Genomic DNA, 13,306 nt, shown 5'->3' with positions numbered 1-13,306 from the left:
TTTCATTTCGCGACTGAACGACGAGACAAGGTTTAAATTTTACCTGTTATTCCGATATAAAGAGCTGAGTTTGACCGTAATTAAACATCATTATTTTTAACTCTTACAATGCATGTAATTATATCTTCTATATAATTCTGGTAATATTACCAGGGTGAGACAAAAGTATGTGGACTTGAAAAATAGAATTAATTATTCAAAGAATTTTCATTTGAATAACAAATATTTTAATTACTCCAGAAGTAAGCATATCAAAGTATTTTAATAAGCTTTTTTTATTATTCACTGTTTAACGTTTGACCATAAATGGCATTGATCGAAATAGGAGGAAGAGATTGATTGATTGACTGATTGATATAGTTTTAACTTTTTAATTTAGCCACGCAGAATTAGGTTGCATGGACATCTCTGATATCCAATATGGGTTATAACTTACGTATAACCGTTATAAAATCATTAAATAATCTGCTTTATATAATAACGAAAATTATCCATTAGCCTAAGATATATTTACACGATAATATCTAACATTATATATTATTATATTATATTATGTTCAATAGGAATGTGTACTAAAATAAAATAAAACAATAGTGACAAAAGAGAGAGAGAGAGAGAGAGAGAGAGAGAGAGAGAGAGAGAGAGAGAGAGAAAGAAAGAAAAAAAGAAAGAGAGAGAGAGAATGGGAGATATTGAAGAGAGTGAAAGGGAGAGTGAACAAGTGAGAGTGAAAAAATAAAAGAGAGAACGAACCAGAATGAGACATGAAGAGTAAAAACCAGAGTGAGAAAGAGAGAAAGAGAGAGAGAGAGTGAGAGAGAGAATGAGAGATATAGAAGAGAGTGAAAGGGAGAGTGAACTAGTGAGAGTGAAAGAATAAAAGAGAGAACGAACCAAAATGAGCCATAAAAAATAAAAACCAAAGTGAGAAAGAGAGAGGGAGAGGGCGAGGGCGAGGGAGAGAGAGAGGGAGAGAGAGAGAGAGAATGGGAGAGAGAGAATGGGAGATATAGAAGAGAGTGAAAGGGACAGTGAAAGAACAAAAGGGAGAACGAACCAGAATGAGACATAAAGAATAAAAACCAGAGTGAGAAAGAGAGAGGGAGAGGGAGAGAGAGGGTAAGAGAGAGGGAGAGAGAGTGTGTGAGAGAGAGAATGGGAGATATAGAATAAAGTGAAAGGGAGAGTAAAAGAACAAAATGGAGAACGAACCAGAATGAGATATAAAGAATAAAAACCAGAGTGAGAAAGAGAGAAGGAGAGGGAGAGAGAGAAGGAGAAGGAGAGAGAGAGAGAGAGAGAGAGAGAGAGAGAGCGAAAGATAAAAAAAGATAGAAAGGCAGACTGAATGAGAGTTCACACATATAAGCAGGAAAAACCAAACAAGCTTCTATCAAAAAATACCAAAAATAATTTTGTTTAAAAAAATCGTATTTATTTTAAGCACAACTTAAAACCCTTAAATACGAAGTTTTATTTCAATAAAAAGTATACATTTCTTGGCTGGATTCCTCGCGGGCAATTTTTTTTCTCGCCATTGTCCGGTATTTTACTCAAAAATTCTCAACACCTCGAGATTTTCTCCAAAGCCACCGTCCTTACAATTTGAAGAATTCTTACGTTTTCTTATTTTAGTCAGGTTCAACAACATTTCGATTCTTACTTGATTATAAGTAAGAAAAGTAAGGGTGAAATCAACCTAACCTCAACCTTTTAATTTATATCTCCACTTTTAATTTATATAAGGAGGTTAAGTATGTTCTTATGTGTGGTTATTGGGTTCTAAATACCTGTAAATTTGGATCGGTGAAGTTGTTTTAAAGATATCACCATTTTAGTGACTTTCGAAAAAGAGAAGATATTTGTATAAAGGTATAAAATATGTGTGTATAAAATATTAGAAAAAAAAACATGATTTTTTAGAAGCGTTTCTAGCTTTTAGCAAGACTAGCAGAGCGTTTATTTCTTTATTTATTATTTATTTTAAAGTTTTAATAAAAATTTAACACTAAAATAATAATTGTTTTGTTTTCATTATTAAGCTAAAACAACTCCAGATTTACGAATGTTTCGCTTATTTTATGTTTATTACATGCCTTAGTGTATTTTGACAAAATGGTTTATCTATTATATTGGTACAGTTTTACGGTTGGAAACATATCAAGAAGGCGTGTTCTTCTAGGACACTTTCTTTTAATCCGGGAAGAAAATCGTACAGAAGGAGTCCAGTACAGTGCAAAGTCAATGAACCGACAAAGCGAAATACACGTGTAAAAACGTAAAGCTTTGTAAAGGATCCCTTGATTCAATTGATCCTGAAAGTAGGTCCCTGTTTCCTATTTTCTATATTGTTCATGGTAAAAGGCCCCTGCTAGCATAACCGTATATTTGATATAAAAACCTGACAAAATTTATAAAAAATTGTATTTTATCTTGATAATATTGCTATTCTTTTTCTATTCTATAGGTTGTTACTATGACGCTCGTTAAAAATATAAAGACTTCTTTTTACGATATTGTGTATTTCGTTAGGGAACACTCGATGAAGATCAATTTTGGGCGACCTTCCATAGAAATGCGTGCCCAACCCATAACACCACCACCTCGATAGGGTGTGAAAATGGTGGTCTCGTGTTTTTCTCCAAACTCTCTTTCCGCCGTCATAAGACCTCAAGTAAAACATTGACCCATCAGAAAACAAGATTTTAGCCCAATCTTTTTCAGACCAATTATTACGAATCTTAACCAACCTGTCCTGTGTCTGGACCAGTGGCAGGCCTTCTAGTACGTAATCTATTTTCTGACAGTCTTCGGCATAGGGTGCGTAAACACTGACATTGACATTTCTAACTGGTTGAGTTCGTTACTTGATCTCCACAGCGCAAGAATGTCGATTAAGAAGTACATTCGAAACAATAAAACGTTTCAAATCTCTCTAAGATGTGACACGATGGTGACTTGATCCATCCTTTGTCGAATAACCTTTAGTATCCTCTAGAGATGGAAGTATTTCGGACAGCTGTTCTGGGAATGTTAAGCACCCTGGCCACATACGCACGACTACATGCATCTTCCAACAATGATATGATTCTAGCCGAATCGGTATCTCTTAAAACCATCGCTCAAACAAATTTGAAACTTAAAAAATCAAACCACCGTAACGCTATAAAGAAGTTAATTAATCTTTGATTAAGGTTTTTTTGGTTGAGGTAAAAAAGTCAGTGTCACAAGCGGGATTCGAACCCACGACCTTCGGCTAAATACGCCGCTGCTCTACCACTTGAGCTATCGTGCCCTCGATCCACTCGGACACCAACTTCCCATCTCAACCCAACCTTTTGAATTTTCCCTCCTTTTTGCCATTTTTGACACTGACTTTTTTTATCTCAACCAAAAAACCTTAATTAAAGATTAATTAATTGAAAAGAATTTATTTGGTCAAGCGGACCACGAAACCTAATAAATGTAATAAGCAGAATAAAGTATACTTCACTAAAGCTCTCCATGGCTAGTTCATTTGTCGCCGAGAATCAAATAGATTACACGACATTTGAAAAGTGGCAAAAAGGAGGGAAAATTCGAAGTTAGTGTCCGAGTGGATCCATGTCGCGATAGCTCAAGTGGTAGAGCAGCGGCGTATTTAGCCGAAGGTCGTGGGTTCGAATCCCGCTCGTGACACTGACTTTTTTATCTCAACCAATACCTCAACATAAAAAGAATAATTAATTGAAAAAAATTTATTTGGTCAAGCGGACCACGAAACCGAATAAATGTTATAAAAAAGCTTTACAGAAAAACCAACAAAGAAGTGATTGACCATTCAAAGATTTATTTACAAAATCCAAATGTAAACACAAGCGGGAGATTTTGTCTGTGTTTTATTTACCACTAATCCTTTAAAAAGGACCAAATATTGTTGTAAGGAGGTTTGTCTAACTATAAGAGATAATTAAAAGTACTAAAGGTCACTGTTTTTGCCTCTCAGTTTATTATGAAATGTTTTGACGTCAATTACCTTTCCTCTCCTGAATTTTCTGTTTTCTCGCAGCCAGGTCAGCTCAGCTTGTGGCCTCGAGCCACTGCTTTGGCAAGTCAGGCTGTATTCTTGGTCCGCAATTAGGCTACTTCGTTTATTCAACAAGTGTACTTCTAATGGCTTCACTGGAACAGATAAAACACTTCTATCAGCATACATCAGTATTTCAAAAAAAATTAATCATACTACAAAACAACGTTCATGCTACACCCTGCATATAGACTGACGTCGCATTACTTCATTGAATTGATTGGCATGTCTTTTGACACAAATAATAAAAAAATTCCAAACTTTTTAACCTGTTAGGAAGAGAGTGGCACAGCTTTTATTTTCTATATTTTCTAAGTAAAATCCGAAGAAAAATTTCATTAAAAATTATTAAGGTAAAAGATCCATGTTTTATGAAGCTAGAAGGGATTTTTTTTTAATTGGACTAATTCAGGTCTTTTCATAAAATTGATTAATTAGTGTTTACGAAGAGCGTTTTTTTGTAAAGTAACAATAAAAGTCTAATATAGCCTGGGTATTGACTGGATTGACGAGAATATATTTGAGGTTAATTGAAAGGGTTCATCTCGGTGTTTTTCTAAATTCAGCCAGCCATGGCGACTGCCAAGATACAAGGGGTAGAAATAATGAAAGAAACGAAAAGCTCTGGTACCTCGCGAGCAAACAAAAAAATGAAGAAATTAAAGGTGTTTTAATGACGTGGCGCGCTTATGACGCTTTTGAGCTAACAATCACTTTTCATCACGTCTTGTGTCTCTCATGAATGATAATTAAACAACGATATAAAAATAATTTGCAAAAAAAATAGTTTTATAGGAAAAAATTTAACAATGGAAAATTGTCACAATTAATTATACTATTGTTAGAGCGATTACGCCATTTTCAGAAATTCAACTGAAATATTTCATTTCAACAAATCGGTTATAACGTTAAATGCGACAAATTAGAACAATTCATGGTAGAAAATATATTCGTTGTTAATTAATTTCATTCGTGGGTAATAAATGACTTTTACATGTTGATTATTGAAATTCCAATTTACCTTCTGGTTCTTTTCTTTAATTTGTTTCGGTACACTTTTCTACAAAAGTATTCTCATTAATCTTTTATTTCATTTTTCTAAACAACTGGGTCATTCATATTCGTGCCCGGGTTTTATCTTAAAGCTCATGCACGAAATTAATTTCTAACTTTTTCCGCCAAATTACCCATTTTCAAATCCAAATTAACCTTTTCTTTGAAGCATTACAAAAATGAGATGGTGTGAAATATAGTTGGTCCCAAATGTGTTCGATTGGGTTCAAAGCTGGACTTCGAGCTGGCCACACCAAGCACTCAACTTCAACCTTATTCAGGTACAATTAATTAAGAAGAAATTAAGAAATTAAATGAATTTTCCCTCCTTTTTGCCATTTTTCGAATGTCGTGTAATCGGTTTGGATTCTCGACGACAATTGAAATGGCGACGGAGAGCTTTAGTGAAGTGTACTTCATTTTAATTCATTAAATTCACTAATTTCGTGGTCCTCTTGACCAATTAATACTTTACAATTAATTAAGGTATTTAGTTGAGATGAAAAATGGCAAAAGGAGGGAAAACTCATAAGGTGGGGTTGAGATGGGGAGTTGATGTCCGAGTGGATCGAGGTCACGATAGCTCAGGTGGTAGAGCAGCGGCGTATCGAGCCGAAGGTCGTGGGTTCGAATCCCTCTCGTGCCATTAACTTTTTTTCATGTCAACTAAATACCTTAATTAATTGTAAAGTATTAATTGGTCGAGCAGACCACGAAATTAGTGAACTTATTCAGGTAGTCATCCGCAATACGTTTTCTATGGTGCCTTACGATATCCTGCATTAGCAGGAATCTCCCACCGATGTGGAGGGCAAATGGCAGTACATGTTCTTCCATTATGTGTTGTAGTTACATATCTTGCTCGCACAACAACCAATTCGGTGCTCCAGTCCAAGGAAATGCCACCACAGAACATCAGTGCCACCTGAAGAACCAACAGCATGGGGAGTACCTTTCTCCTGAGCGTCACATATGAAATTAAGCCCATCTGAAGATTGGAGGCCAATTCTCACCTCATCAGTAAAGTGGACTGGTCCTCAAGCTTCCAATATCCAGTTCTCTTGTTCTCTTGCGTATTGAAGCCTGGCCATGTTCTGAGCTGTGGTAAGAAGAGGTTCACGAGATGGTTGTCGAGCGCTGAGGTTAATTTCATTTAGCTTTCTTCTTACAGTCCTGGAGTGAATCGAAACATTTCAGAGTTGTCTTATCAGATTTCTTATCTCATTTCCCGTAATGCTGCGGTTTCGTAGAGCCTGATGGCGGATGAATCTGCCGCTTTTCGCGAACATAGACATAGGTCGTCCCTGTCTCGTCCTTCAAGGGTGAAGCCCTGTTTATCTGAGCGCAGAAGAACCCTTCATATTGTAGAGTAATTTACACTCACTCTCCTGGTGACTTAGGGGCCTCATAACCTCTGTTCGTCCTGCTCGTGATTCTAATTTCTCATCTCAACCACACTTTACATAAAAATTATAATTCAATTTAATTTAACTAAAGATAGAGGTATGTTTATTTTCTAAAAAATAAATTTGAAGGAACGTTGTAAAATGAAAATTTATTTATTGGCATGTTTCCTTTTCATACAACAATTTGTGACAGAATTTTATTCAATGAATCCCAACCAGGCCCAACTCAAAAAAAATCTGCCAGTATAACTTCCCCATGTTTTCTGCATGTTAATCCGTTTGGAAAAGTCACAGGGGATCATCTGGAAACCCACTCGCATAATCCCTGCAAATTTGATCAAAATCCGTGTAATGGTTTCAGAGATATAGCTGTGTACGCGATTTTACGTTTGCGCATGGACAGGCAATACCGTTGAACCGATTGGGATGAAATTCATAGGAGACCATCTAGAAACCAATCCGCACGATCTCTGAAAATTTTATAAATTGGTTTCATGGTTTTGGAGTTTTGCCGGTTACAAAGAATTGACAACAGACAGATTGACACGGGAAAAAATTTGTTCAGCAAGGTCTGAAACACAAAATGCGAGTGGAAATTTTGATTTTGGAGAAGTACTCATTAAAGGTCAATGTAGGAATATAACCAAATTGTTCAGAAACGCCTGAAACGCAAAATAATAGTGCACATTTTAATTTTGTAGGAAAAAAATTGTTCCGACTTCCCGCATGAATACAAGGCTTCCCTACCTCCGGTAGTTCGGAAGCAAAAAAAAGAGCCCAGCCATGCGGACGTCCTTCACGAAATTGAAATGTACAACATAGTGTTATGAGCAATTGAAAATAATCTGAAGCCGAGAAGAAGCGAAATTGAGAGAGTTGTAATAGCCGAGATAAGAAAAGTGCTTTCAAATCGCGTCCTCGGAAAGAGTCTCCCGGGTAATGAAATTGGTTTTGAGAGTGGGACGGCCAGATCTGGCCAAAAGTGAAAAAAAGGAAACTTCTATAAAATATAAAATCAAGAATTCTGATTTTATTCTTATTTAAACTCCAATTCCGATCCAGAAGCTCGATTCCCAAGCCTAGATCATAGAAGATTCTAGTAGGCTATGTGAAACACCAAACTCGACTACCCCCCGTACCTTTCATTTGTTAACCTGACAAATTATTAATAATAGTTTAAAAATCTTGATGAAGGGGGTATTCATCAAAAACTTGATGAAGGAAATGAGTGTTTTTCTTTTTTTTCAAATCGTACAGCCTTATCCTTACTTTTTTAAATAAAAATTAAACTATAAAGATAATTAATTATTATTAATAACAAAACATACTGATTTGTGAGTAGAATTATTTGAAACATATATTTCAGAGCTTATATATTTTGTGTTGATGTAATACACGTAAAAATTTGATTACAAAAATACAAATAAATAAAAAATAAGGTTATTTACAAGTAAATAAAAAAGGTATACTATAAAAAACATATTAATTGCGTTTTATGAATATTTTATTCAACCTTGTGACTTATTATGTACTCTCAATATTCACAGCAAAAAACCATAATTATATTTTAATAAAATAATAATAAATAGTGCTTTATTATTTAAATGAAAAACAAGAGAGTAAATAAACATTTAGGAACAAAAAATACTTCGATATATACCTGGTGTTATGTGAAAAAAGGGTTCTTTTTAATCAAAAAAGAGTTATTTTAAATTAAAAAAGGTTACTTTGAAATTTAAAAAAATAGTTAATAACAAGTGAAACCGGGTTAATGTGAAGTTAATAGAGTTAATATGAACTTAAAAAGGCTCAATTTGAACTTAAAGAAGGGTTAATTGAAATTTAAAACTGATTACTTTGAAATAAAAAAATGAGTTCTTTTGAAATAAAAATTGATGATAAAAAGGGTTAATTTGAAATAAAAAGCGGTAGTTTGAACTAAAAAAAGGTTAATTTGAATTAAAAAAAGAGTTATTGGGTTGTCCGGAAAATAATGCAGGATTTTGGTATTAAACAAAAAAAAAGAAACTAGTTACTTTAAAGCAATGTTCTTTAATCAAAATAATTTCCCATACTCTCAATACATTTCTCCCAACGTGTTGGTAACTTATTAATTCCGTCTGAGTAGAATTCAGAATTTTTAGAATTGATAAAGTCAATAAATGCATTTTCCAGTTCCGTTTGATTTTTGAATATTATGTGTTGTAAGTAGTGGTCCAGGTGTCTAAAAAAATGGTAGTCAGTAGGCGAGAGGTCCGGAGAGTAGGGTGGGTGAGGCAAAGTTTCATAGCCAAGCTCCAATAATTTTTGTGACGTTACACGTGACACATGTGGTCGAGCGTTGTCATGCAACAAAATGGGCCCTTTCCGATTGACCAAAGAGGGCTTCATTACTGCCAATTTCTGATGCATGGTATTAATTTGGTTACAGTATGATTCAGCATTGATGGTTTCGCCAGGATTTAAGAAGCTGTAGTGTATTAAACCAAATGAAGCCCACCATACCGTAACCATTACCTTTTTTTGATGAGTTGGGGGCTTTGGAAAATGTATTGGAGCTTCTCCTTTGTCGAGCCACTGTCCAGAACGTCTAGTGTTATCGTAGAGAATCCACTTTTCGTCACATGTAACAATTCTGGCCAGAAATGGGTCATTTTTGTTTCGACAAAGAAGTGATGCACAAACATCAAAGCGCTGATTTTTTTGGCGATCGTTTAATGAGTGTGGAACCCAATTTTCGAGTTTTTTCACTTTTCCAATCGCCTTGAGGTGGTCAGCGACGGTCGTTTTACTGACTTTGAGTTGCTCTGCAAGTTCTCGAACAGTTGTTTTGGGGTTTTCTTCCACCACTGATCGCAGAACATCATCATTAAGAGAGGAAGGCCTTCCACGACCTTCTTCATCTTCAAGGCTGAAATCTCCCTCCCGAAATTTTTTAAACCACCTTTGCACAGTGCACTCATTAACACAACCCTCGCCCCAGACTTGGTTAATGTTTCTAGCCGTTTGGGCTCCGCTTCGGCCGAGTTTAAACTCGTCAAAGAAAATCGTACGAAATTCTCGCTTTGACATTATAAGGATGACTGAATTATTTCCAAGTAGCGGAATGCTACAGAGGTAAACAAACAATATCATTTGGAAGAGGATTAATAAGTGTTGACATTCATACAAATGAGTAATCCTGTAAACGTAAACAGAATATTTTATATAGATTTTTTTTAATGAAAACTTAAAATCCTGCATTATTTTCCGGACAACCCGATAATTTGAATTTAAAAAAGTTTGCTTTGAAATAAAAAATGTTTAATTTGCAAACTAAAAAAGGTTAAATTAAACATAAAAAAGGATGAATTTGAACGTAAAGATGGCAAATTTGACGTTAAAAAGAGTTAATATCAACAGAAACGGGGTAATTTGAACTTCAAGAAGGATTAATTTGAACTTAAAAAGTGGGTTTATTTGAATTCAAAAAATGAGTTAATTTGAACTTAAAAAGGCTGCTTTGAAATAAAAAATGTTTAATTTGAAACTAAAAAAGGTTAATTCAAACATAAAAAAAGGATTAATTTGAACTTAAAAAAGGTAAATTTGAAGTTAAAAAGGGTTAATATTAACGGAAATAGGGTTAATTTAAACACAAAGAAAGGTTACTTCGAAATTAAAAAACCGATTAATTTGAGCCAAAAAGGGTTAATTTAAAAAATGTAAATTTGATGTTAAAAAAGGTTATTATTAAGTAAAACAGGTTTATTTTGAAGTTAATAGAGTTAAGAAAAACTTAAAAAGGGTTAATTTGAATTAAAAAATTGTTAATTTGAAGTTTAAAAAGGATTAATTTGAACTTAAAAAGAGCTACTTTTAATAAAAAGTTAATTTAAAATTACAAAAGGTTAATTTGATCATAAAAAAGTGTTAAATTGAACTTCAAAAACGGTTACATTTTAAACATAAAAAGGAGTTAATTTGAAGTTAAAAAAAGGTTACTTTGATATCTATGAATAAAAAAAGAAAAGAATAGAAAGAATCTTTAAAAACCGCCCGAGAATTGGCCATACACGGTTAACCCACAGGCAGTTCATTGTCTTATACAAGGTGGGGTCCACGATGGAGAAAGTCAACGCACTATCTACTATTAATAGTAATTGATTTTAATATGATGTTCTAAGAGAAAATTTTACTGACCTTATATTTCATACCGCCTTCGACCTTTTTTTTAATGCTTTAAGGAATGTGTTGATTTGAAGATTTAAAAAAGTTAATTTGCTCGAGAAAAGCTATATTTTTACTCAAACAACAAACAATTGAATTGACTATTTTTATTGACAATTGAATTAATTTTCTGTGCGCACAATTCTTTGTTTAAATTATAAACACAAATTTTTTACCGTAACCTTTATTTGCAAAAAGGAAAAATTTATCTGATTCTGGAAGTGTTATAAAAATAGAAAATAAATCTGAAATTTTTATAAGTTGGAGAGTGACACACATGGTTGGAAACTTACGGAACATTTCCAGCCTGACAGTCTTCTCTGTCGGCGTCATTAACTTAGTGTTACTGGCTTGACACTTGTAGGTTGTGTTTAGGTGGTGACGTTTGAGACTGGGCACAGTCAGCTTGTTGATGACGAGGTTGTTGCCTTCCGTGTAGTCGCTCGCCTCGACGAGTTTTTCGTTCACGAACCACGACACGGTGGGCCTAGGCTCGCCTGAAACAAAAACAACAAAATTGTTATATTGATAAATTCAAATCGTTCGTCCTCATCAAAAAGACGCTTTAAATTAAATCGATGTTTCTGAACTGGAACGCCCTTTGAAAATTCAATGAGTTAACTACATACAACTTCAGGGTCGACCATTATGGAGGCTCATAATTTATTTTGAATACGAAATCAGAGTGAGGCGTTCAGTCCCAAGAAATTAATTGAGTAATTATGTTAACTACCTTATCCCTCTGGTCGGTAGGGGAAGAGAGAGGAGGAGGTGTATGAATTAATTCCAGAAATTTTTCTACATCATTACCTCGTCTAAATAGCTTAGCGTGGATCACTCCAGACTGGCTGGTTAATTATTCAAATGCAATTATCATTTGTGTTTGGGCTGACCCTTTTGTTTGTTACCTACTTTTTCCTTTTAAATCCTGTATTTATTCAAATGTCAAGTTCACGGATTAAATTAATCCGGATTAAAATAAATCCGAGTTAAATCAACTATCAGAGAGACTACAAATACATTAAAATATTTCGAAACTTTTGTACGATATTAAATTCATTAGATTTGGTGGTCCGATTGAGCAAATAACATCTTTCAATTAATTACTCCTTATGTAAGATATTGGTTGAGATAAAAAAGTCAGCGTCACTAGTGGGATTCGAACGCACGACCTTCAGCTAAATACGCCGTTGACTGACCAATTTTTATCTCAACCAAAAACCTTAATTAATTGTAATATATTAATTGGTCAAGCGGACCACGAAATTAGTGAATTTAATGATTTAAAATTAAGTATACTTCACTAAAGCTCTCCGTGGCCATTTCATTTGTCGTCGAGAATCCAATCCGATTACACGACATTTGAAAAATGGCAAAAAGGAGGGAAAATTCAAAAGGTGGGGTTGAGATGGGAAGTTAGTGTCCGAGTGGATCCAGGTCACGATAGCTCAAGTGGTAAAGCAGCGGCGTATCAAGCCGAAGATCGTGGGTTCGAATCCCGCTCGTGCCATTGACTTTTTTATCTCAACCAAAAACCTTAATTTATTGTAATTAATTGGTCAAGCGGACCACGAAATTAGTGAATTTAATGTAAATATTTTTATTATATTTGTAAACTTTTTTCTGTTTCTTACAGTTCCTTGACTGACAATGCCCTTCGTGCAATCTTCCTCGGGTAACATTCAGAGCTTCCACTGATGATAGCGTTATTTAATTAATTAATCACATACCAGATAAAACAACAGACACTAGCTTGCTCGACAATGATTAAGGACACTCACTGAGGACGCCGAAGCCGAACTAGGATAGAAAACGACCAAACTAGCAGTATATTTCGACTGCAATTCTTTGAGCGTTTCTATCAGAGAGTTTGAAATATATTTAAAAAATCGAACGTTTATTGATTATTTAATTTAAAATAGAACAACTTGAGGGATAAAGGGGATGAATCTGTTTATTGGTCGTTTCCGATCATTTTGGCCCGTCAGACACGTTTCTGATTTTTCCCTTCTTCATTGGGGGTTTTCTGCGCTTTTTAATTATTTAACCACAAGCTAAATAAAAGAACAAAAATTGTCTTGGATCAAGAATTATTCTGAGTTTCTACTGAGAATGACGAGAAGCCGAAACGCGTCCCTCAGATCGCTAGGATCGAAAACGACCAAACTAAAAGTATATTATGACTGCAATTGTTTTGCACACTTTTCTCAGAAACCTTAAAATTTATTTAAAAAATCTGACATTTATTGCTAACTTTAATTTAAAATTGATCAACCCCCTAAGGTATGTGGGGGATAAACCCGTAATTTGGCCATTTCCCGTCATTTTGTTCTATCAGAAACGTTCGGTTTCTCGCAATGTTCAGTAGGGGTTTTATATTTATTTCTCTATTTAGGATAAGCCAGATAAAAGAACAAACACTATCTTAGTCAAAAATCATTAAGAATCTTCACTTAGGATAAAGGGAAACCGAAATCCGTCTGCCAGAACTTCACGATCGGAAACGATTAAACTACAAGATTTTTAACCCTTGTGTAACCCTCTCATAGACTTTCAAATATATTCACAAAGG

At 34.5% G+C, this 13,306-nt stretch overlaps 1 protein-coding gene across 1 annotated transcript in view; it reads right to left on the bottom strand.

Annotated features, from left to right (window-relative positions):
• Positions 1–13,306, bottom strand: part of LOC106664685 (hemicentin-1-like) — a 173,049-nt gene that overhangs the window by 134,662 nt on the left and 25,081 nt on the right. Inside the window, exons 3-4 of the mRNA XM_024226071.1 lie at positions 11,028–11,231; positions 4,016–4,161 (exon numbers count right to left, since the gene is read on the bottom strand). Of these exons, the coding sequence (XP_024081839.1) occupies positions 4,016–4,161; positions 11,028–11,231 (350 nt within the window). The remainder of the gene's footprint in view (positions 1–4,015; positions 4,162–11,027; positions 11,232–13,306) is intronic.

This window comes from Cimex lectularius, unplaced genomic scaffold (assembly GCF_000648675.2).
Source record: "Cimex lectularius strain Harlan isolate CLEC.00 unplaced genomic scaffold, Clec_2.1 scaffold107, whole genome shotgun sequence".
NCBI lineage: Eukaryota > Metazoa > Arthropoda > Insecta > Hemiptera > Cimicidae > Cimex > Cimex lectularius.
The sequence above is the reverse complement of the archived record's forward strand: the minus strand, read 5'-3'. Positions and strand labels throughout refer to the sequence as shown.